The sequence below is a fragment of the Bidens hawaiensis genome, unplaced genomic scaffold (genome assembly GCF_021521415.1).
Source record: "Bidens hawaiensis isolate Kalapana, Puna unplaced genomic scaffold, B.hawaiensis_p1.1 tig00038052_1, whole genome shotgun sequence".
NCBI classification, from domain to species: Eukaryota; Viridiplantae; Streptophyta; class Magnoliopsida; order Asterales; family Asteraceae; genus Bidens; species Bidens hawaiensis.
In genome coordinates, this window is record NW_027496658.1 from 125,109 (window position 1) to 144,752 (window position 19,644).

At 38.3% G+C, this 19,644-nt stretch overlaps 3 protein-coding genes and 1 pseudogene across 4 annotated transcripts; 1 reads left to right on the forward strand and 3 right to left on the reverse strand.

The window, feature by feature from the left end:
- Positions 1–920: 920 nt before the first annotated feature.
- On the forward strand, positions 921–5,570 carry LOC143589935 (nuclear transport factor 2B-like; annotated as a pseudogene). The gene is made up of 3 exons (XR_013145375.1): positions 921–1,050; positions 5,123–5,319; positions 5,496–5,570. The product of XR_013145375.1 is annotated as a nuclear transport factor 2B-like (transcript).
- A 223-nt stretch (positions 5,571–5,793) lies between these two features.
- On the reverse strand, positions 5,794–6,136 carry LOC143589936 (uncharacterized). Its single transcript, XM_077070552.1, has one exon. It carries the CDS (start codon positions 6,059–6,061, stop codon positions 5,855–5,857), a length of 207 nt encoding a protein of 68 aa, XP_076926667.1. The 5' UTR covers positions 6,062–6,136; the 3' UTR covers positions 5,794–5,854.
- An 836-nt stretch (positions 6,137–6,972) lies between these two features.
- LOC143589938 (teosinte glume architecture 1-like) lies at positions 6,973–8,172 on the reverse strand. The gene is made up of 3 exons (XM_077070554.1): positions 8,053–8,172; positions 7,616–7,962; positions 6,973–7,546 (listed from the first exon to the last, which is right to left on the reverse strand). The coding sequence occupies exons 2-3, from the start codon at positions 7,954–7,956 to the stop codon at positions 6,973–6,975; spliced, it is 915 nt and encodes a 304-aa protein (XP_076926669.1). The 5' UTR covers positions 7,957–7,962; positions 8,053–8,172.
- A 5,628-nt stretch (positions 8,173–13,800) lies between these two features.
- LOC143589939 (uncharacterized) lies at positions 13,801–14,454 on the reverse strand. The gene has a single exon (XM_077070555.1). The coding sequence runs from the start codon at positions 14,452–14,454 to the stop codon at positions 13,801–13,803; it is 654 nt and encodes a 217-aa protein (XP_076926670.1).
- Positions 14,455–19,644: the final 5,190 nt, after the last annotated feature.

Genomic DNA, 19,644 nt, shown 5'->3' on the forward strand with positions numbered 1-19,644 from the left:
GTACCGGTTAAATACCGGCACCCGGTAGCCGTACCATTTACTCATCTGTTCATGTCTTATAAAAGTGTTATTTCCATATAATGCGTGTACTTGTATTAATCACAACTTTTGTTAGGTGAATTGAATTGAAGCTGATAACGATACTCAAAACCCCAAAACTAAAAAGTATGAATGTACCATGATATATGTCCATCTCCACCATTTATCTACTCTTTATTTTAGACATTTTATTTTGTTTTCACATATATAAAAAGTTTGCAGGTTTCACTTCAATAATCTGAACAGGTTAGGTGGCGTCTTGTGGTAATTCAACATCTGTTTTTTTTTTCTTTTAAACATGCCTTTTTTTTTCTCTTAAAAAGTATGTTGGTTAAAAAAAATACATATGTTAAATTTTTAGACGTTTGCTAATTTGAATTTAAACGATTCTAGTTGATGCCGATCAAATTTGTGTCGTATCGTCGTCGCAATGACTGCATTTTGTTATCCTAATTTATACCGCGCGTCTGCACCGCTTCGCCACCGCAATGCGTACCACAAAGAACGTAACCAAATGATTTCACATCAACTCAAAGCCACAACGCATGAGGTTTACCAATTGACTACACGTCATTTTAAATATATAATATTTTTTATTATTAATTATATGAGTGACAACGCTATTCTTGATATTTGCTAACTTGTTTTTTGAATTTAGCATATTAAAAAACCTTACTGATACATATCGATTTCACGTTGCTAACATGACCATCGAATACAAAACAGGCATAAATCTACTATTCATTATAGAATAATTAAAATTATATTTAAAAAAAAAAAAAGCCTAGCAAGAGAGATGGGTTGGACGGACAGGACATGACTGGTATTAATAATATAAAAGGCCCCATGACCAACCAGTAGCTTAACATTTCAGCCAAGTCGATTGAAGGTGATAATAATAATAATAATCTAAACCAAACCAGAGTCGATGGATCCGGACGCTCTGGCGAAAGCATTCGTGGAGCATTACTACTCGACGTTCGATACCAACCGGAGTGGTCTGGGTAACCTGTACCAGGAGTCTTGTAACACCCCGACCAAAGGCGGATTATACATCGGGGCGCCACATATTGTTTCATTACTCGTGACACTATTGGGTGTCAATATTTAATAAATACATTCATTCGCGCACGCGCAGGGTAAACAAGATAACATAAAACATCATAAATCAATATATTATAAATCATAATATTCAAACAGCAAAAACTTGTCTTGATACATTTTAATCTAGGTCCAAAATAAAGAAACTTCCTATGTGTCCACAAGCTCCAAAACAGCTACTGCAAACCTGAACATGTGTTAAAATAAACGTCAAACACTTGCGTGTTGGTGAGAAATCAAGTTTAATACAATACATAGATAACAATAAATCTGCGCGCAACATGTGTATGTCTGGTTTTCAACAAGGGTGTAATCTGATCGGGACCAACTCTAAGATTCATAAGACTGCCAGTGCTCACAATTGAGCTCACAAACAAGACAAACTGTGCATGTGTAAACAAAAGAGAAAATCATAAACGATAGTTCTCCCGTGTTCATCTAATGGTACCATGAGAACTGCGGAATAGACCGACAAGACGGTTAATGATCCACACATACAAATAAACAGCCAAGTCTACGTCCTCAACACATGGGATACTGCGCGACTAAAGTTCATAAACAAGTTTAAGACTCTAAGTTTGTATGAACACATGAACATCCCAAAACATTAAAAGCAAAAAGGGATTAGGTACGAGATTACTCACTTGATAAACGATGCGGTGTAAGATAAAGCAAGAACCAACTTTAAACAAGCACAAGTTAACCTATAAATAAGATTATTGTTTTAATGATTTGTTTTAAGTTTTGATTATAAGTTAGCATAATTAATAAGTAAATTATTATATATAATATATATATTACCGGAAAAGCAGGGCAGAACAGGGAGGAAGACGGAGGCAGAGAGGAAGACGGCAGAGAGAGCAAGGGGCAAGAGAACATGAGAGATTAAGTGTTTTGTGTGTGTAGTGTTATGAAAATATTATTATTATTTATAGGAAAACCCTAGGAGACATAATCCCTAGAAAAGGGGAAAGGATCTCAAAAAGCAAAAGATTCCAAAAGCAAAAGATATCAAAAGATATGGCAGCTGCAGGGGGCAAGATAAAGCTGACAGGGAACAGTAAAAAGCATGGGCGGGTCAGATAAAGGTACTGGTCAAGCATGGAAAAAGCAGATCTCAAAAGATAATGTCAGTCACTTTTTCTGCCAACCAATGGGGTTGGTGCGCATGCTGCGCCGAAAGTAACTTTTCAGACATAAGGCAGATTAGGTCAACAGCTCAAAAGATAAGACAACACAAAAGCAACGGCTAGATTAAACAGAAGAAAACTCAAAGGGTTTAGCGCGAGAAGGCTAAGGCGCGAAGGCAGACACAGAAGGTCAAGAGAGCGCGAGCGCGAAGGCAGACAGAACTAACCTTAACGCGTCGCGGAAAGAACTACATTTCTAAGCGCGCCGCGGGAAGAATCACATTTCTTAGCGCGCCGCGGGAGGAACTAAAATTCCTAGCGCGCCGCGGGAAGAACTATAATTCTTCGCGCGTCGAGGGATGAACTACGATTCTTAGCGCGCTGCGAGAAGAACTACAAATCCTTAGCGCGTCGCGGGAAGAACTACCGTTCTTAGCGCGCTGCGAGAAGAATTACACTTCTTAGCGCGCTGCGAGAAGAGTTCGTCTCGCGTATCGCTGAAACAGGTGGTCTTCACGCAGGATTCCTTGTAAGGGGTCTGGCACGTGGAGCTGCGCAGACAACCTTAGGCGGGAAGGAACAAAGGACAGAGGTTCAAGGCTTAAGGGCGGGACGGCGACAAGAGGGAAAAGAGGGCGGAAAGAGAGAAGGAGAGGGACGGCGGAAAGAAAGAGAGAGAAAGAGGCGGGAAGGAAAATTATATATTATTATTAAAAGTAAAATATAAGTAAATAAATAAATATTAAATCATAACAGAAAGAGATCGGATAAGAGAAACGGGTACCTGGGTCGGGTCGGATCGGGCAGATGTCACAGTCTCCCCTACTTTAAGAAATTTCGTCCCGAAATTTATCTCGAAGTAGGTTGCGCAGAGAACAGGTGCGGGTACTTGATCTTCATTTGATCTTCCCTTTCCCATGTAAACTCGGCTCCGCGCTTGGACTCCCAGCGAACTTTCACGATAGGGATACGACTGCGCTTGGTTTGCTTTACCTCGCGATCCATAATCTCAACAGGCTTCTCAACGAAATGCATAGTTTCATCAACTTGAACTTCATCAAGTGAAATGTGAAGGTTCTCGTCAGCTAAACACTTCTTGAGATTGGATACATGGAACGTTGGATGCACATTACTGAGCGCGGGCGGCAGGTCAAGTCTGTAGGCAACTTTTCCTACACGCGCGAGAATTTTGAATGGACCAACATAACGAGGAGCAAGCTTACCTTTCTTCCCAAAGCGGACAACACCCTTCCAGGGCGACACTTTGAGGAGAACAAGATCACCAACTTGAAATTCGAGAGGCTTCCGCCTACAATCTGCGTAACTCTTCTGTCGGCTTCTGGCAGTCAGCAGATGATCACGGATCTTGGCGATTTTATCGGTTGTCTCTTGAACAAGTTCGGGTCCTGTGATTTGAGTTTCACCCACTTCGCTCCAACAAATCGGGGAGCGGCACTTACGACCGTAAAGTGCTTCAAATGGGGCCATACCGATACTGGAATGATAGCTGTTATTATAAGAGAACTCAATCAAAGGCAGGTGTGAATCCCAATTACCTCCAAAATCAAGAACACAAGATCGGAGCATATCCTCAAGAGTTTGAATAGTTCGCTCAGACTGACCGTCAGTCTGAGGATGATATGCCGTACTCATGTCCAAGCGAGTTCCTAGCGCAAATTGGAGAGATTTCCAAAAGCGAGATATAAAACGGCCATCGCGATCGGATGTGATGCTCAAAGGAGTACCATGGCGGCAGACAATTTCCTTGACATAAAGCTGCGCGAGTTGCTCAACACGGTAGTTTTCACGAATGGGCAGAAAGTGAGCAGACTTAGTCAAACGATCCACTATTACCCAAATGCTATCATGTTTGCTTGCTGTCAAAGGTAACTTGGTAATAAAGTCCATCGCCACACATTCCCATTTCCACGTAGGAATTTCTGGTTGTTCGAGCAAACCAGATGGGCGTTGGTGTTCAGCTTTTACCTTAGAACAAGTCAGGCATCTAGCTACGAACACAGCAATATCCTTTTTCATACCGGGCCACCAATAAGTTATGCGCAAATCCTTGTACATCTTATCAGCGCCAGGATGAATAGAATACCGAGATTTGTGCGCTTCACTCAGGATATCAGCGCGAAGATTCTCATCAAAGGGAATCCAGATGCGATTGAGATAGCAGAGAATTCCACTCAGATTAGGGACAAAATGTGCTTCCGCGCCACACGCTAACTCGGCGCGAAGGTTACCATTACTGATGGATGCGCGCTGCGCATCGCGCTCGCGGAAAGAACTACATTTCTAAGCGCGCCGCGGGAAGAATCACATTTCTTAGCGCGCCGCGGGAGGAACTAAAATTCCTAGCGCGCCGCGGGAAGAACTATAATTCTTCGCGCGTCGAGGGATGAACTACGATTCTTAGCGCGCTGCGAGAAGAACTACAAATCCTTAGCGCGTCGCGGGAAGAACTACCGTTCTTAGCGCGCTGCGAGAAGAATTACAATTCTTAGCGCGCTGCGAGAAGAGTTCGTCTCGCGTATCGCTGAAACAGGTGGTCTTCACGCAGGATTCCTTGTAAGGGGTCTGGCGCGTGGAGCTGCGCAGACAACCTTAGGCGGGAAGGAACAAAGGACAGAGGTTCAAGGCTTAAGGGCGGGACGGCGACAAGAGGGAAAAGAGGGCGGAAAGAGAGAAGGAGAGGGACGGCGGAAAGAAAGAGAGAGAAAGAGGCGGGAAGGAAAATTATATATTATTATTAAAAGTAAAATATAAGTAAATAAATAAATATTAAATCATAACAGAAAGAGATCGGATAAGAGAAACGGGTACCTGGGTCGGGTCGGATCGGGCAGATGTCACAAGTCTTCCATGTTGACTTTCGAAGGTCAGAAGATCCAAGGGTCTCAGAACATCGTCAACAAGCTCACATCTCTTCCCTTCCAGCAGTGCAAACACACCGTCGATTGCCAGCCTTCCGGACCTGCTGGTGGTATGCTTGTCTTTGTCAGTGGCAACCTCCGGTGAACAACACGCTCTTAAGTTCAGTCAGGTATTTCCTCAAACACCTTCTGTCTCTGACCAACTTATTATGTTTCTAACTAGATCTGATCATCTAATTGTATTAATTAGTTAGTTGGGTTGGGTAATGGGTCAAAACAGGAACGGGATTCTGATACGGGTTGACCCGAAACACTTGATTTATGTGAATGTTGTTGTTACGTGCAGATGTTTCATTTGATGCCTACACCACAAGGAAGCTTTTATGTGTACAATGACATATTCCGCCTCAACTATGCTTGACATATCATCTTATCTTGTGCTCAACTAAAATGTGTGAGACTTCAATCCGATAACGAACATGTTTGCTTTATTTAGTTTTTGGTGCTAAAACATATGAATGTTGCGTGTACTTTCTTTCTTGAAAAACCTCGATTGTCTGATAACTGAATTGGTTGTATACTACAATTTGAATGTTAAATCAAAGTGATTTTATTACTATTAGAAAGGGGAAGAAGAGAATACATTAACAGATAAGGAGAAAATGCATTAAGTTAAAGATTAGGATTACATGCTACATACAAATACTAAGCATAGATATGTATATCTAGTATGACAAGAAACAAAATAAGGAACAAACCATACAGCACTGTGTGCAGTAACATGGATATTACACTCGTCTTCATGTTCATGAAACCCATTGGGGACTCGTTTCCAGGCATCTGAAACACGAGCCCTGGTGCTAGAAATGCAAACAGTGCTGCAGCTATGATTGGGGCCGCCCAGTCTTGCATTTTTTCCTCTCAGAATCACAAAGATGATGATAAGTTTGCATATATTATGTAAACACAGAGTGTAGATGCCTTAAGAATTTTATTCTCATAAAGCTAAAGAATAAAGCCGCCCACTTTTACATGTTTTATGGTGTGGATATCTGTCAAGAGCATCAATCAAGGGATTAAAGCTACCTTTTTATTTATTTTTATATTTTACTGATTTGCTCGTTTTGTACATCAGGAGTTCATGGTTAGGGTGTCAATTGTTTTGGGTTGATGGGCTGAATCGTTAAGCCCTAACATCGACTTATATTTATTCATGTCAAAGACATTAACCCTAATCCGAACACATTGAAAAGTGTTTAACCGGAACATGGCACGTTTAAGGAACCAGGTTGATTGATGGGTTGTAATCAAGCTGTAAATGTGCTAAGCGGGTTGGTGGTCATAATAAGTGGGCTAAACGGATTGACGGTTGCATGTTTAATAGAACATATCAACCGAAACACGACTTGTTTGATATCTCTCCTACTTACAGTGTTGATTCAATATAATATCAAAAATAAGATTACATTTAATCACTCAAGTGTGATTCATTTGAGTCAAATCTTAAAAATCATTGTCATCCATTTGAATATGACCCCATGATCTTTAAATAATCAAATGATCACACACACCATCAAATTAAACACACAATACAATAGCCAATCAAGTATGAACAATGTATTTTAGATTGCATCATTACAGCTACATAACAATCCAACAGACGGTTATTTTCAGCTTACAACTCATCTCCATCCAAGGTGACAACCAAGTTTTGAGATGGTGATTAATCTCAAGAAAACGAGAGTAATTGGGCAGCTTCATTTTCCAACAATCCTTCAGTCCGGAAGTGAATCATCCCTATCAACTGACTGTTGGTATGACCACTATTCAGTCCCGTTACATTTCGTGTCGGTAGATGTGGACTTGAGTGCTGACTCAGAACCACTGGTCTGAACCAAGCTGTTGGTCAGCATCGACACTGAAGCATGATGTACATGCTTTGAATTTGACAGAAGATAGAGAACACCAGATGATGCACTTGTGTTAACAGCTTGCTGAAAAGATGATCCGGTAAACGGTTGGTTGACTTTATCCGAGTCAACTCCCAACAGAAACGGGAACCTCCTCTTCTTAAAGAAACTGGTATATGAATCCGATGGTGTTCTCTCGTTAAGCTTTTGTTTTTGGTGAGACTCCCCAAATGTCATCGCCGGTGAACCACCAAAGTCAACCAATTTTGTACCAGCAACGACCAATTTGAAGTCATGGAACATTTGTTTATATCTTAATTTCGAGAACCGAATCGAACCAAATGATAAACCTTGATGATTGGTGTAAAAGCTCTCGCAATTCAAGTACATGGACTCGGGTCTCGGTTTTCTCCTACGTCGGTTATGCCCGTCAAGACGCTTCCTGCAACTTCTTTTCACTTCATCAAACTCCCCAAGTGAGTGGAATCTATAGAACAATTAACCTTAAATTTAGTCAAATAATTCATAATCACAAGGATATCAAGATCATTCATACCTACTGCATTGCTGGCAAAATCTCTGCTCTTTACCACCAATCGTCACAACCGGTGTCTTGGAGTGAGTTTCACACACCCGATGGCGACGATGATACTCTCTGCAACCGCTAAGGTCCGCCTCGCACCCGTCCACCAAACAAGACGCGTGTTGCTCACCCAAATCAGCTCTCGGTTTCTTGGATAAAGCAGAAGATGAAGATGACATTATTATATGTTCTTGATCACTCACTTTGTTAAAGATCCCGTCATCGGATCCCGAGAAAACGTCCGACACATCAAAATCATCTATGTCCAGTTCAGTTAGGTCCCATGGAGAAGATGGTGTGAAAACCCAATCCATAATGATCTGTAACAACAATAATAATATTAATAATAGAAAAAGATATAGAGAAAGTATTAAGAACATGGGAGAAACTAATAAAAGGGGATCACTTACATAGACAAGTGGAGAAGATGAAAGAGATTAATGAACAATAAGTGACATGGATTTGCATAACAAGGAGTATATATTTAATTAGGATTTAAGAGCAGCAGGTGTCAGACAGACACTATGTACAAAAGAGTCAATGATGATGAGTTTCGATTAAAAAGGGTGTTGTGTTATTCAATATTTTTAATATCACAACATGCAGACTAAAGCCAGAGGTTGAAGGAGGACCATTTGAGAAAGAGAGATTTGTTCTGTAATTATCTGCCCACCAAAATGGTCCCCATAAACTAAGGTTTTCAATTCAAACTGATGAACAGTTGAAAGATGGTGATGTTAATCATTATTATCATCAAACAACATACACATGAATCAGGAACAACTGATGACTATCATCTTCTTCTCCTTCAGACCACTTGTTTATCATTTGGTGCATTTGATTATGGTTTCATGATGTTTAATCTTGTGTTTGAATTCATGGATAATGTGACAATGGCGCAAAACGACAGAACACTGATCAGACTCCATTGACATCCACTTTAGTTGTTGATGTCTTTGTCAATGTCAAGTCAACAACATAAAAAACAAAGAAAAGATTGCACCAAAATACGTTTTTGCCACTAACAAAATTAACAAAACAATTTGTTTATTTAAATTGTAGGTTAGTGCCTATTAATATTTTTTATATGGTATAGTATTAGGACCTCAAATAATTACATTTAGAAAGGGTTTGTTAAATGGCATCATATACCTTACATATAGGGACATCAGAAGAAAATTTCTTCTAAAAAGTTATAATAGAGCATTTTAAAAATGATTAAAAACAAGTTCACTCAATTGTGTTCTTTAAAAACATTTATTTTCTCTCCTATCTACATCTTTTAGAATCATTTTTATATTTTCACATCATCATCATTTTTAAATTTACTCTTTATAACTTGCTTATGTATCAAAATAAACACTTTATTAGTTGAATGAATAAGAAACTGAAATTTTGAAAATTATAATCTACATGCTTTAGTTATATCGATGTATAACAATTTACAACCCATGAAAGGTATTCGTTTTGTAATAAACACAAAAACCTTTGGTTATACATGGGCGTTTTTCTGCTACATCATGTGAGGACAATTAAAAAAAAATTCTCAGCATTCCAATATAGATTTTATTGGAAATGAGGTATTTAAATTAAGCAAATAAAACTATGATAAACTACTTTCACACATGTTTTGTTTTGATATTTTAGAATGTAGCTATACATGTACAAAATTTATGTCATATCGTGCAAGATAGTTTAACTAGTTTACGACATCTTTTTGAATGGTAGCTAACATTTTTATTAATAAACTAGAGTTTTACCCGGCGCGTTGCGCCGGGCAGGTCAGTAAAACCGGATGGTGGTTATATCCAAGCATTGAGCGGTAAGTTGACACGAATTCAGTCGGATTCAGTTACGTGCGTTATTTACCGGAACTAAAATAAAAAATAAAACAAAAAAAATAAAAAAAATTGAGGCGGACCAATGGGGTAACGTCGGTTGGTAAAACTTGAGCGTTGATAAAACCCGACTATTGTCGATCCCAAACGTAGAGGCGTTCAGTCTACGCAAATTCGACCGGTATCCGTCACTTTCGTTACAATATCGGAACTAAAAAAACAAAACAACATTCAGTTGGTTTTCGTTATGTTCATTACGATATTGGAACTAAAACAACGTGGTGAGACTACACAAATTCGGTCAGCTTCCGACACAATTTTTAAGGTACCAGAAATAGAACAAAGTAGAAAAAATACAACAGAAAAAGAAAATTGGCATTCGATCGGTTTTTTACGTTTGTTACATGTCAAAATTAAAACATAAAAACGGAGTTGCGCCAATAAAGTGTCGTAAAGAGGCCCAAAGACGTATTTGCGGCACCAAAAACTCTTATATATATCAATATATTTAAACAAAAAAAACACATATAATATAACTAAAAACACAAAAAGAAACCAAAAAAAATATGTATGAAGAATGGAGTTCTACACAACAAAAAATAAATACCAAAAAATTTTGCTTCATGTGTGGTTTGAACTTGCATGGCTTTTCTAAATTCCAAAACATTAAGAGACTTTGCAATAACCAACACACCAAGATATCATAATTAGTTAAGTGTTAAAATGATTTTCACAAAAGCAAAATAAAACTAATAAAATATTCCAAAAAAATCTTTATGGCACCAAACTTCTTAACTATATATAGTATAATTAAAACGAATTCTAGCAAGAAGATGGAAGAAGACATTACAAATTTTACATTAGATGTCTTCCTAACTGAAAATTGCACCATTAGTTTCAATCCAAATCTAATAATTAATAACTTAAGATATATGTTGCACCCATAAGAAAGACACTAGCAAAACAATCTTGGTAATTGTATTACGTATTGTATTCAATAATAGAATAATACAGAAACTATAAATAGAATACAAAGTTACACATTAATCCTTCTAATATAATACTATGTATTTAAGTGTCTAATATTCCCCCTCAAGCTAAGGCCGGGGAGCGACCTTTAGCTTGGATCTAAGAAGTCGGAACCGTTGCGATGATAGAGGCTTGGTGAACATGTCCGCAATTTGATCGCCTGTCTTAATAAACCGAACTGAGAGCTTTCTCTGAGCGACTCTTTCCCTAACAAATTGGTAGTCAATCTCTACATGTTTTGTGCGAGCATGAAATACTGGATTAGAAGAAAGATAGGTGGCACCAAGATTATCACACCCCAAAATAGGAGCATATGTCAGGAACATGAAGTTCCTTTAGAAGTGCCTCAAGCCATGTTAGCTCCGTGACCGTGTCAGCTAAAGCTTTATACTCGGACTCTATAGATGACCGAGAGACAATGCGTTGTTTATGAGCACACCACGAGATAAGATTAGATCCAAGGTAGATGGCAAATCCCCCCGTGGATCGACGGTCATCGAGAGAGCCATCCCAATCCGCGTCAGAGAAGGCAATGAGAGAATGATTGCAAGCATCCGTGTATGCATGAATAACAGGGGCTGATTGTTGTTGAATTAGCAAGCGAAGTTGATAAGTGCCTTGAAGATACCGAAGAATCCGTTCGACCGCAGACCAGTGATTTTCGGTGAGGGAGTGCATAAATTGACAAACTTTGTTAACCGCAAAGGTAATGTCTGGTCTGGAAAGGGTCAGGTCCTGTAGTGCTCCAGCGGTTTGTCTAAATTTAACTGGATTATCAAGCGGAGGACTATCACCAAGTGCCAAATTGGAGTCGGTGGCCATAGGAGAGTCGACCGGTTTAGACTGAGATAGGCTTGCTTTATGAATAATTTCAGAGATATATTTCCTTTGAGAGAGAATCAAATCAGTACCTCGAGAAACACCTTGATACCCATAAAAAAGAATGGCGAGCCATGTCTTGAATCACAAATGTAGTGCTTAAACGCTGAATAATGTGATCAATGAGCCGAGGATTTTTTACGGTTAAGATAATGTCATCCACATAAACGAGCATATATAGTAAATTACCATTGTGAGAGTAAATAAACAATGATGGATCTGTTTAAGATCCTTGGAACCCAAGCTGTAATAAGGCTCCCAAAAGACGATGAAACCAGGCCCGTGGAGCTTGCTTGAGTCTATATAAGGACATGTGAAGCAAACAAAGATGATTCGGCTTTCGGGGATCAATGAAACCTGGTGGCTATCGTAAATACACAATTTCCTGAAGATCACCATGCAAAAAGGCGTTTTGATCATCCAGTTGACGAAGTGGACATTGTCGTGTAACAGCGAGTGAGAGAACGACATGGTCAGTTGTGGATTTTACCACTGGACTGAAGGTCTCATGGTAATCAATCCCCGGTTGTTGATGGAAACCTTTGGCCACCAAATGAGCTTTATATCGTTTAATATTTCCATTTTCATCTCGTTTCAACCTGTACACCCACTTACAATCAACAATATTAGCATTAGGAATGGGTGGTACTAAAGTCCACGTACCATTTCGCATTAAGGCTTTGAATTCCTCTACCATGACAACACGCCATGGAGGACTTTTGTTAGCAATGGCAAAGGTAGAAGGTTCGGTTGAGGAATAGTCGATAGAGGTGTGGAAGGCGAAAGCATTGTATTTAACATTTTTCTTAGGATTTTGTTTAAGGTTTAAAGGTCGGGTACGCGGTTGACTTTCGGTTATGGATGAAGAGGTAGGTGGTTGATTGTTAGCAGCTGATTGGGTGGTTTGACGCCTGCTATAAGTAAAAAAGCAAAGGTGGATTAGTGGTGGAAGAAGCTGAGGAGTTAGGGATTGTGGTGGTTGGTGGTGTATCGGGATATGGTTGGGCAGGTTGGAATTCGGTTTGGGTGGACTGATAGTCTCAAGGGCTGCTGATGAGATAGGTGGGGCTGGTTCAGAGGTAGTTGATGGTGATGAGGGAGTTGTAGTAGTAGAAGGTTTGGAAACAAATTGGTTTGGGGTAGTGGTATCCAGGGTGGTTGTTTCAGGTGTATCAAGATTTTGTGGGCTAGATGGTTGGGAATTTGGAATAGGAGAGGGATATGATGAGAAATAAGGATCAGGGGCGGGTGTAGAGTTTGTAGGGGAGAATGGTTGTAAAAGAGGAAAATGTGTCTCATTGAACCTGACATGTCGGGTAGTGTAAATATGATCAGTAGTAGGGTCAAGGCATGGATACCCGTGATGAGACGGGCTATACCCTAAAAAGATGCATGGTAGCGAACGAAAATTCATTTTGTGTGGATTATAAGGATGAAGGTGAGGAAAGCATTGGCATCCAAAGACACGTGAGAAGGACATATTTGGTTTACGGTTAAGAAGATGTTCAAAGGGAGATATATTTGATGAAGTACGAGAAGGCATCCAGTTTATAAGGTATGTAGCAGTTTCAAAGGCGAAGTTCCAAAAACGCTTTGGAACACCATAATTCGCCAAAAGGGTGAGGCCAGTTTCCACCACATGGTGGTGTTGTCTCTCAACAAAACCATTTTGTTCGCTTGTATGAGGGCAAGAGAGACGATGTATGATTCCAAGTGTTGAGAAAAATGAGGACAAGTTTTGAAATTCTGCCCCCCCCCCAATCTGATTGAACTGTTTTAAGTTGTGTTTTAAATTGTCTTTCAGCTATTGTATGAAATTGTTTGAAAGTGCTAAACACATCAGATTTATGTTTTAGGAGGAAAGTCCACATGTATCTAGTATAATGATCGACACAAAGTAAAAAGTAACGATGACCATAAAAAGAAGCAACAGGAGCTGGACCCCAAACATCATAAAAAACCAAATCCAATACATGTTCACTTTTATAACTCGAAGAAGACAAGTGCATTTTTGAAGATTTTCCCATAGGGCAAGCATTACAAAAATAAAAACCAGAACTATTCATAACAGGAAAACAGTTTTAGAAATCATAGACTGTAAAAATTGCGGATGAGGATGCCCAAGTCTTTGATGCCAAGTTGTGGGAGAAGCGCGAACGGTGGATGCCCAAGTTGTAAAAATTACGGATGAGGATGCCCAAGTCTTTGATTATAACCTGTCGTAGGTCCCATGTTTCTGTTGTTTTGATTGTCACTGTTGTAAGATTGGTTGTTGTTGTAGTTGCCACGACCGCGACGATTTGAGTACCCACGATTACGATTGGATGGTCCACGGGTATTATTAAAGGCCTGATGTTGTTGCTGTGCAGGTTGCACTGTGAGCCCTAATTGTGTCATCAGCTGTTGAAGGGACTAGACTGTTTCAGATGGAAGTGAAACAGTGGAAGAGCCACGACTGCTAGTAGCCGTAAAGGCTTGGACAGCTAGAACAGTGGGTTCTGGATCAGTTTTCTTGGTCATGTATTCATGGTCCGCATGCAATCCATGAAGTTCCAAAAAAACAACAGGAGGGTGTCTTGTAATTAAGGTGGGTTTTAGATAATTATATTCTTCTCTTAGACCTGAAATAACTAACATAACAATATCTTTTTCTTTCATGGGCTCACCAATGTTTGCTAAGGCATCTGAGTACTCTTGTGCTCGTGTAAGATAGGCAATAAATGTTTCTTCTGGTTTCATCTGAATCTTTAGCAGTTGGGTTTTGAGGGTGTATTCTCGTGTAGATGTATGTGGTGCATATGCACGCTCCAAGGAAAGCCATAGTTCACGAGAAGTATCACCCTGTACATGTTTGAAATAAGCTTCATAAATCGTTGAGAGGAGCAGCATGCGGACATGAGCATCATTGGAGATCCATGATAAATACTCTAGATTCGGTTGTTGGGTTAGCAACGCAGGTTCTTTGTCAGAGGATGAAGATGAAACTGTGACAGTATTATATGGACAAACAATGGTTCCATCGATGTAGGGAAATAGTCCATTAGTGAGAAGAAAAGGTTGGATCATTGTTTTCCAATATCAATAATTGGTAGGACTTAGAGTGAATCCAAACTTGTGAGATTTGTGGCTGGTTTTATCTTCTCTAGTGAAAGAAACGATGGCCATTGTTGACCAGTCAAAGAAGAACAGAAGCCGATCAAGGATTATTAGAAGGGTGGCGGCAGAATTAAGGTTGTTGGGATCGGTTCTGATACCAAAACAATCTTTGGTAATTGTATTACACATTGTATTCAATAATAGAATAATACAGGAACTATAAATAGAATACAAAGTTACACATTAATCCCTCTAATATAATACTATGTATTAAGTGTCTAATATAGCATCTACACTTACAAGTGGCAGATGCTCAGACACGTACACCCTCGATACAAAAGTAAAGTAAAATATGGGAAAATTATCAAAATAAACCATTTCAATAGAGATAAACCATATTTGATCCAAAAAGTTGTAACCTTCAATAATGTTTTTCCCAAAACACACGAAGCCATGACATTTGGGTTCGTGCCGATGGTCTTCGGTAGCCAATAAAATAATGCCATGTGTCTGATGGCTGACACGAGCCGTGAGATTTCAAACTAAACTCGTCTGACCCGTGAATTTTGAAACCACAACCGTCTCCTTGAAAACAATCGTCTCCGTAATGTTTCAGATTGATTTTGTCTCCTCCGTGAGATTTTGAAAAAGTTTGAATATCCAATACACCCACCATTAATTCACCACCACCAAAGATAGTGACCTGATTCGGTTTCACTCGGTTACTTCCACTTTGCATATTATACAAAAGTTGAAATGTTTGTTCAGATTCACCTTCTTTAGAACAACCCAATAATAATCAATGTTAGTTGGTCTCCTATGGATAATGATCTTGCTTTCCAAATAGATGGTTTGGATTCCAAATTTCACCACACTGAATCATTGGCTTTTATCGTGATTTACCTTAACATTGTTTCACTCGTTGTGTATATTGGAAGTTATCCTGAAACGAGTTATCAAGAAAGTTGAAGGGTATAAAGTGAAAATATTTTAGTATGTTTAATTTTGGTAAGCGTATTATAGTATGATAAGAATATTATAGGTTATTTAGTTTCTAGAATAAGTGGTGCCTTGTTTTGCAAGTTGTTAATTTAATATAAATAGAGGGTTATGTTTTATGTATTGGAAAGAGATAAGAATTATAATAAAACAGAGAAAAAGTCGATATTGGTTAAGATCAAATATCGTATTCTTGGACCCGATTTCCAACAATTGGTATCAGAGCTTGACGAAAGAGAAGATGTTTTAAGAATCGTTTATTAGAAAGGGGAGCAGCCCTGTTAAGGGATGGAGAGAGAGAGAGAGAGAGAGATAATGCAGAAGAATTAAGAAGAAAGCAAGTAAAGCAGGTCATGACATAAGAGAGTGTTAAATCTTAGACAAGTGAATCAAGAACACATACACTGTATTGCATAAAACATTTATGCGACTCTTTTTTATTAATAACAAACAAGAACTGAATACAATCTACTAGCAAAAAATAAAACTTTTGATAGGTTTATATAACATCCATTGTTCCTTTGCTTAGTAACTAAAAATAAATCTAGCTCCAAGTTTTGCACTAAATATAAAACTTTTGGTAGATTTATATAACACCCATTGTTCCTTTGTTTACTAACTAAAAATAAATCTAGCTCCAAGTTTTACACTACAAATAAAACTTTTGATAGGTTTATATAACACCCATTCGATTACTAAGTAAAAATAAATCTAGCTTCAAGTTTTACATTGTCTCTCAATACCAACTTCCATTGTTCTTTCACACCTTGTAACACTCTTCCTTGAGCTTAATTATTGGATTTAACTTCATCACACTACCTTTATGATTCTTTTTCCCGGTTACAAATGAGCTAGTTTCGAGATTACCACTATTTAGAATGTTATTACCCGGTTTCAGATGGGAAACGACTTTTTCTTCTCAACTTCATGACTATCATGGTACTCAAAGCAATTCTTCCATCTTCACTTGGCTCTATTCCTGAGTTCAACTTAGGGAAGGAAAAGAAAAGAAAGGGATGGAAATGAATGAAGTGTTGTGTTCCCGAGTTTCATTTAAGGAAGGAAAGAATAAAGGTGTGTTCCCGAGTTTCATTTAAAGAAAGAAAGGAAAGTGGAGGCTTTTGTAGTGTAAAAATTTTCTTTCCATTTTGGAAGGAATCGGTTGGTAGGAAAGGAAAGAAAAATAAATGAAAGGAAAGAAAAATGAAAAGAAAAGAAAGAAATGAAAATGTTTTCCTTTCTTTCTTTAACACTGCATTCTTGATTTTTTTATTTAAGGGATTGAAAAAAAAGATAAGAAAATTTTCTTTCTTCATTCTTGTTTTTTTTCATTAAAAGAAAAGAAAGAGAACGGAAGAAAAAGTTAAGTTGTTTTTCCTTCAAAACTTTCCTGCCAAATATGGCCGGATTGTGAAGGAAAGTGTATATCCCATTACCATATTACCAATTTACCATATCTTAATTCTCTTTTTCATGTTGCTATGAGGATATAATTGTAAAGTTACAAAATTTTTTCCTATCATCCCTTCTAATCTAACTCAAGAATGTAATAAACACTTTATTTACTTTTCTTTTATTTTAACTCGAGAATGCCTTTTAAGTATATAATTTCTTTTTCTTTCTTCCTTTATTCAATCTCATCATTATTTTTTTCTTATATTTTAAACCCGAGAATGCAGTGTAAGTGAGCTCGGGAACACAATTTATGCATGCTTCCTCTTGAACTTACATCCTCCATTCGATTGTTCATTCGAACTTTGCATGAACCTCATGCAAACTCCAACATAAACTTGTTGGTTTATTAACTTTCAACCTTTTCTATTCCATCATGACAACCCGTAACATGAGACGAAAGTATCTTCTCGTGCACTTCATCCAACACGATTTCTTTCTCGTCTTGTTCGATTTCTGTCACAGTTACGGCTTGATCAACCGTACTTTCCTTTTTACACCACAATTTCCTCATCATCTAGAATCAAAATAAAAATAGATGATTCCAAGGTTACCTTCAACTGATTTGACTATAACACTGCTTCTGGACATGTCAACCAACATGAGCCTACTTCAAACCATTCATCTACCAGGTTCGGTTTGAATTCGGTGTCAACTACGCATTTTTTTCTTGAACCTCGGCCATATTAGCCTTTACAACCCACTGTTCTTCTTCTTTAACAATAGTTGCATTACATTCCTCCCTAGGTTCTCGACAATATTTTGCCATATACCCTTTTTGTCCACAATTATGGCATCTAAAAGGAAACTGATTTGGTTGGTACCTTGATTCCTTGTCTCGGTTCTCTTCGTCTAATGAATCATCTTCAAAGTTATCATCTCGTCCCTTTCTGTTTTATTCTTTCTTCTTCGGTTGACCTCTTTTCTCCCAATATTTACCCTTTCCTTTCTCGTCTTTAGAGTTTTAATTTTTGTTAAACCGATGCTTCTTCTTTTTCCGACATAAAAGGCTTCAGACTTGGTTTTAATATACATACCGGCTAACTGTTTTGCTAAGGCTTCTTGTACAGCAAGGATATTCTCCAACTCGGTTATACTCGGTTGGGTCGCCCACCCTAATAATTTTTATTTATTTTATGTTTTTTTTCTTAGCATATTTTTTTATTTTAATGTAGTTTTGTTTTTTTTATTTTTTTTATTTTAATGATTTTTAATTAAGTGTCGTTTTTTATTTTTATATTAATGTACAATAATTTGTTTAATTTTTATTAAGAAAAATATAAATGAAAAATAGAAAAAAAAATAATTGACTAATTAGTTGGGTAATGATTGCTAAAGAGTTTTTATAGAGTTTTGAAAAATATACTAGACGTCTCCCAAATGTTTAGAGTTTTGATTACGCATGGTTTTATAGTATCGTCAATTGTAGTTTGAAATACAAAACATTTATCTCATTCTTCTAATCATTCGTTACCCCACTCAAACCCTTGTTCTCTCTCATCTCATTATCTTCTCAAAACCACGTTAAATTTCAAAACAGTTCTTCCTCTCTCTTCTCCACCTAACCCCTCTCCTTCATGCTCTTAAGTTAAACGATATGCACCTCATCTTTTATTCGTCAACGTTCACGTCACCTCAATACCAACTCAACTTTCCTTCATCATTTAGTCTCATCTCTTAAACCTTGATATGGTTCATACTCCATCAATAACATTATTTAATAATACTAAGAATTGATAAGGATGAAAGAAAACACCTTTGATTGATCCATCATTGAAATGAGACGTATTACTGTGATCAGTATGGGTGAGATTTTTTTCCTAGATACTCGTACTCATATCTGTTCTTGTTCGGTACGCGTATCTTTCTATTCGGTACGGTAACCAAATTTACTGATTTTAAGTACATTTATTTTTAGGTACGGGTATTCGCTACCCGTTTGAAATATGTAGGTTTTTTTTTCAAAACTCATAACTCTAACCGTGTTTGTATTACATAAGTTAATTTTGTTTTAAGCATTAGACCATGTGTACTGGTCACGTTGTGGCTAACGTTGTGGGTGAAAACGCGGGGGGGGGGGGGTACATCCCCCCCCCTGCGTTATGCTTTTTTTTTGCAAACGTTATATCTAAAACGCTGGACATGGCGCGCATATCCAAAAAAAGAGCCGTTGGTCTTGGAGCCGTTGGGCTTTTTTTTATAAAAAAAATTATATTAATTATATTTATACTATATAAACAAACCAAACTCATATTTTTTAACACATTCTTTCCAATCTATACCGATTTACACAAATATTTATATCTTTTACACAAATACTTATATCATCATGTTTCCAAACAACAACCAAAATATTCTCGGTTTCGGCCAATATGCCCGTCAAGACAACCAAAATCCACAACCGAACCAATCTACCGTCCCGACGCCAACCGTACCCGTCCTGCAAATGTTTGACCCGCAAATGGCCGCCTACGTTGCACTTCTACAAAACTCTATGCCAAACGCGGTGCCCGGTTTCCAAAACCCAATGACAAACATTTTTGCCGGTTCGGGTTCCCAACCCGCCCCGGAGACCTAACCCGAGGTCGAGTTCGTGCCGGAGACACAACCCGTCCCGGAGACCGTAGGCGGTTCGAGTCAACCCGGACGTTCGAGAAAACACGCAAAGAAGCCCACCGGCGAACCTCGGGTTAAAAAGACGGTGATAGC

Bases quoted from the DNA above. Each gene is read 5' to 3' on its own strand.
- LOC143589936 (XM_077070552.1), bottom strand. From the start codon at position 6,061: ATGCAAGACTGGGCGGCCCCAATCATAGCTGCAGCACTGTTTGCATTT.
- LOC143589938 (XM_077070554.1), bottom strand. From the start codon at position 7,956: ATGGATTGGGTTTTCACACCATCTTCTCCATGGGACCTAACTGAACTG. The intron at 7,547-7,615 runs GTATGAATGATC...ATTGTTCTATAG, and splicing joins TTTTGCCAGCAATGCAGTAG to ATTCCACTCACTTGGGGAGT.
- LOC143589939 (XM_077070555.1), bottom strand. From the start codon at position 14,454: ATGATCCAACCTTTTCTTCTCACTAATGGACTATTTCCCTACATCGAT.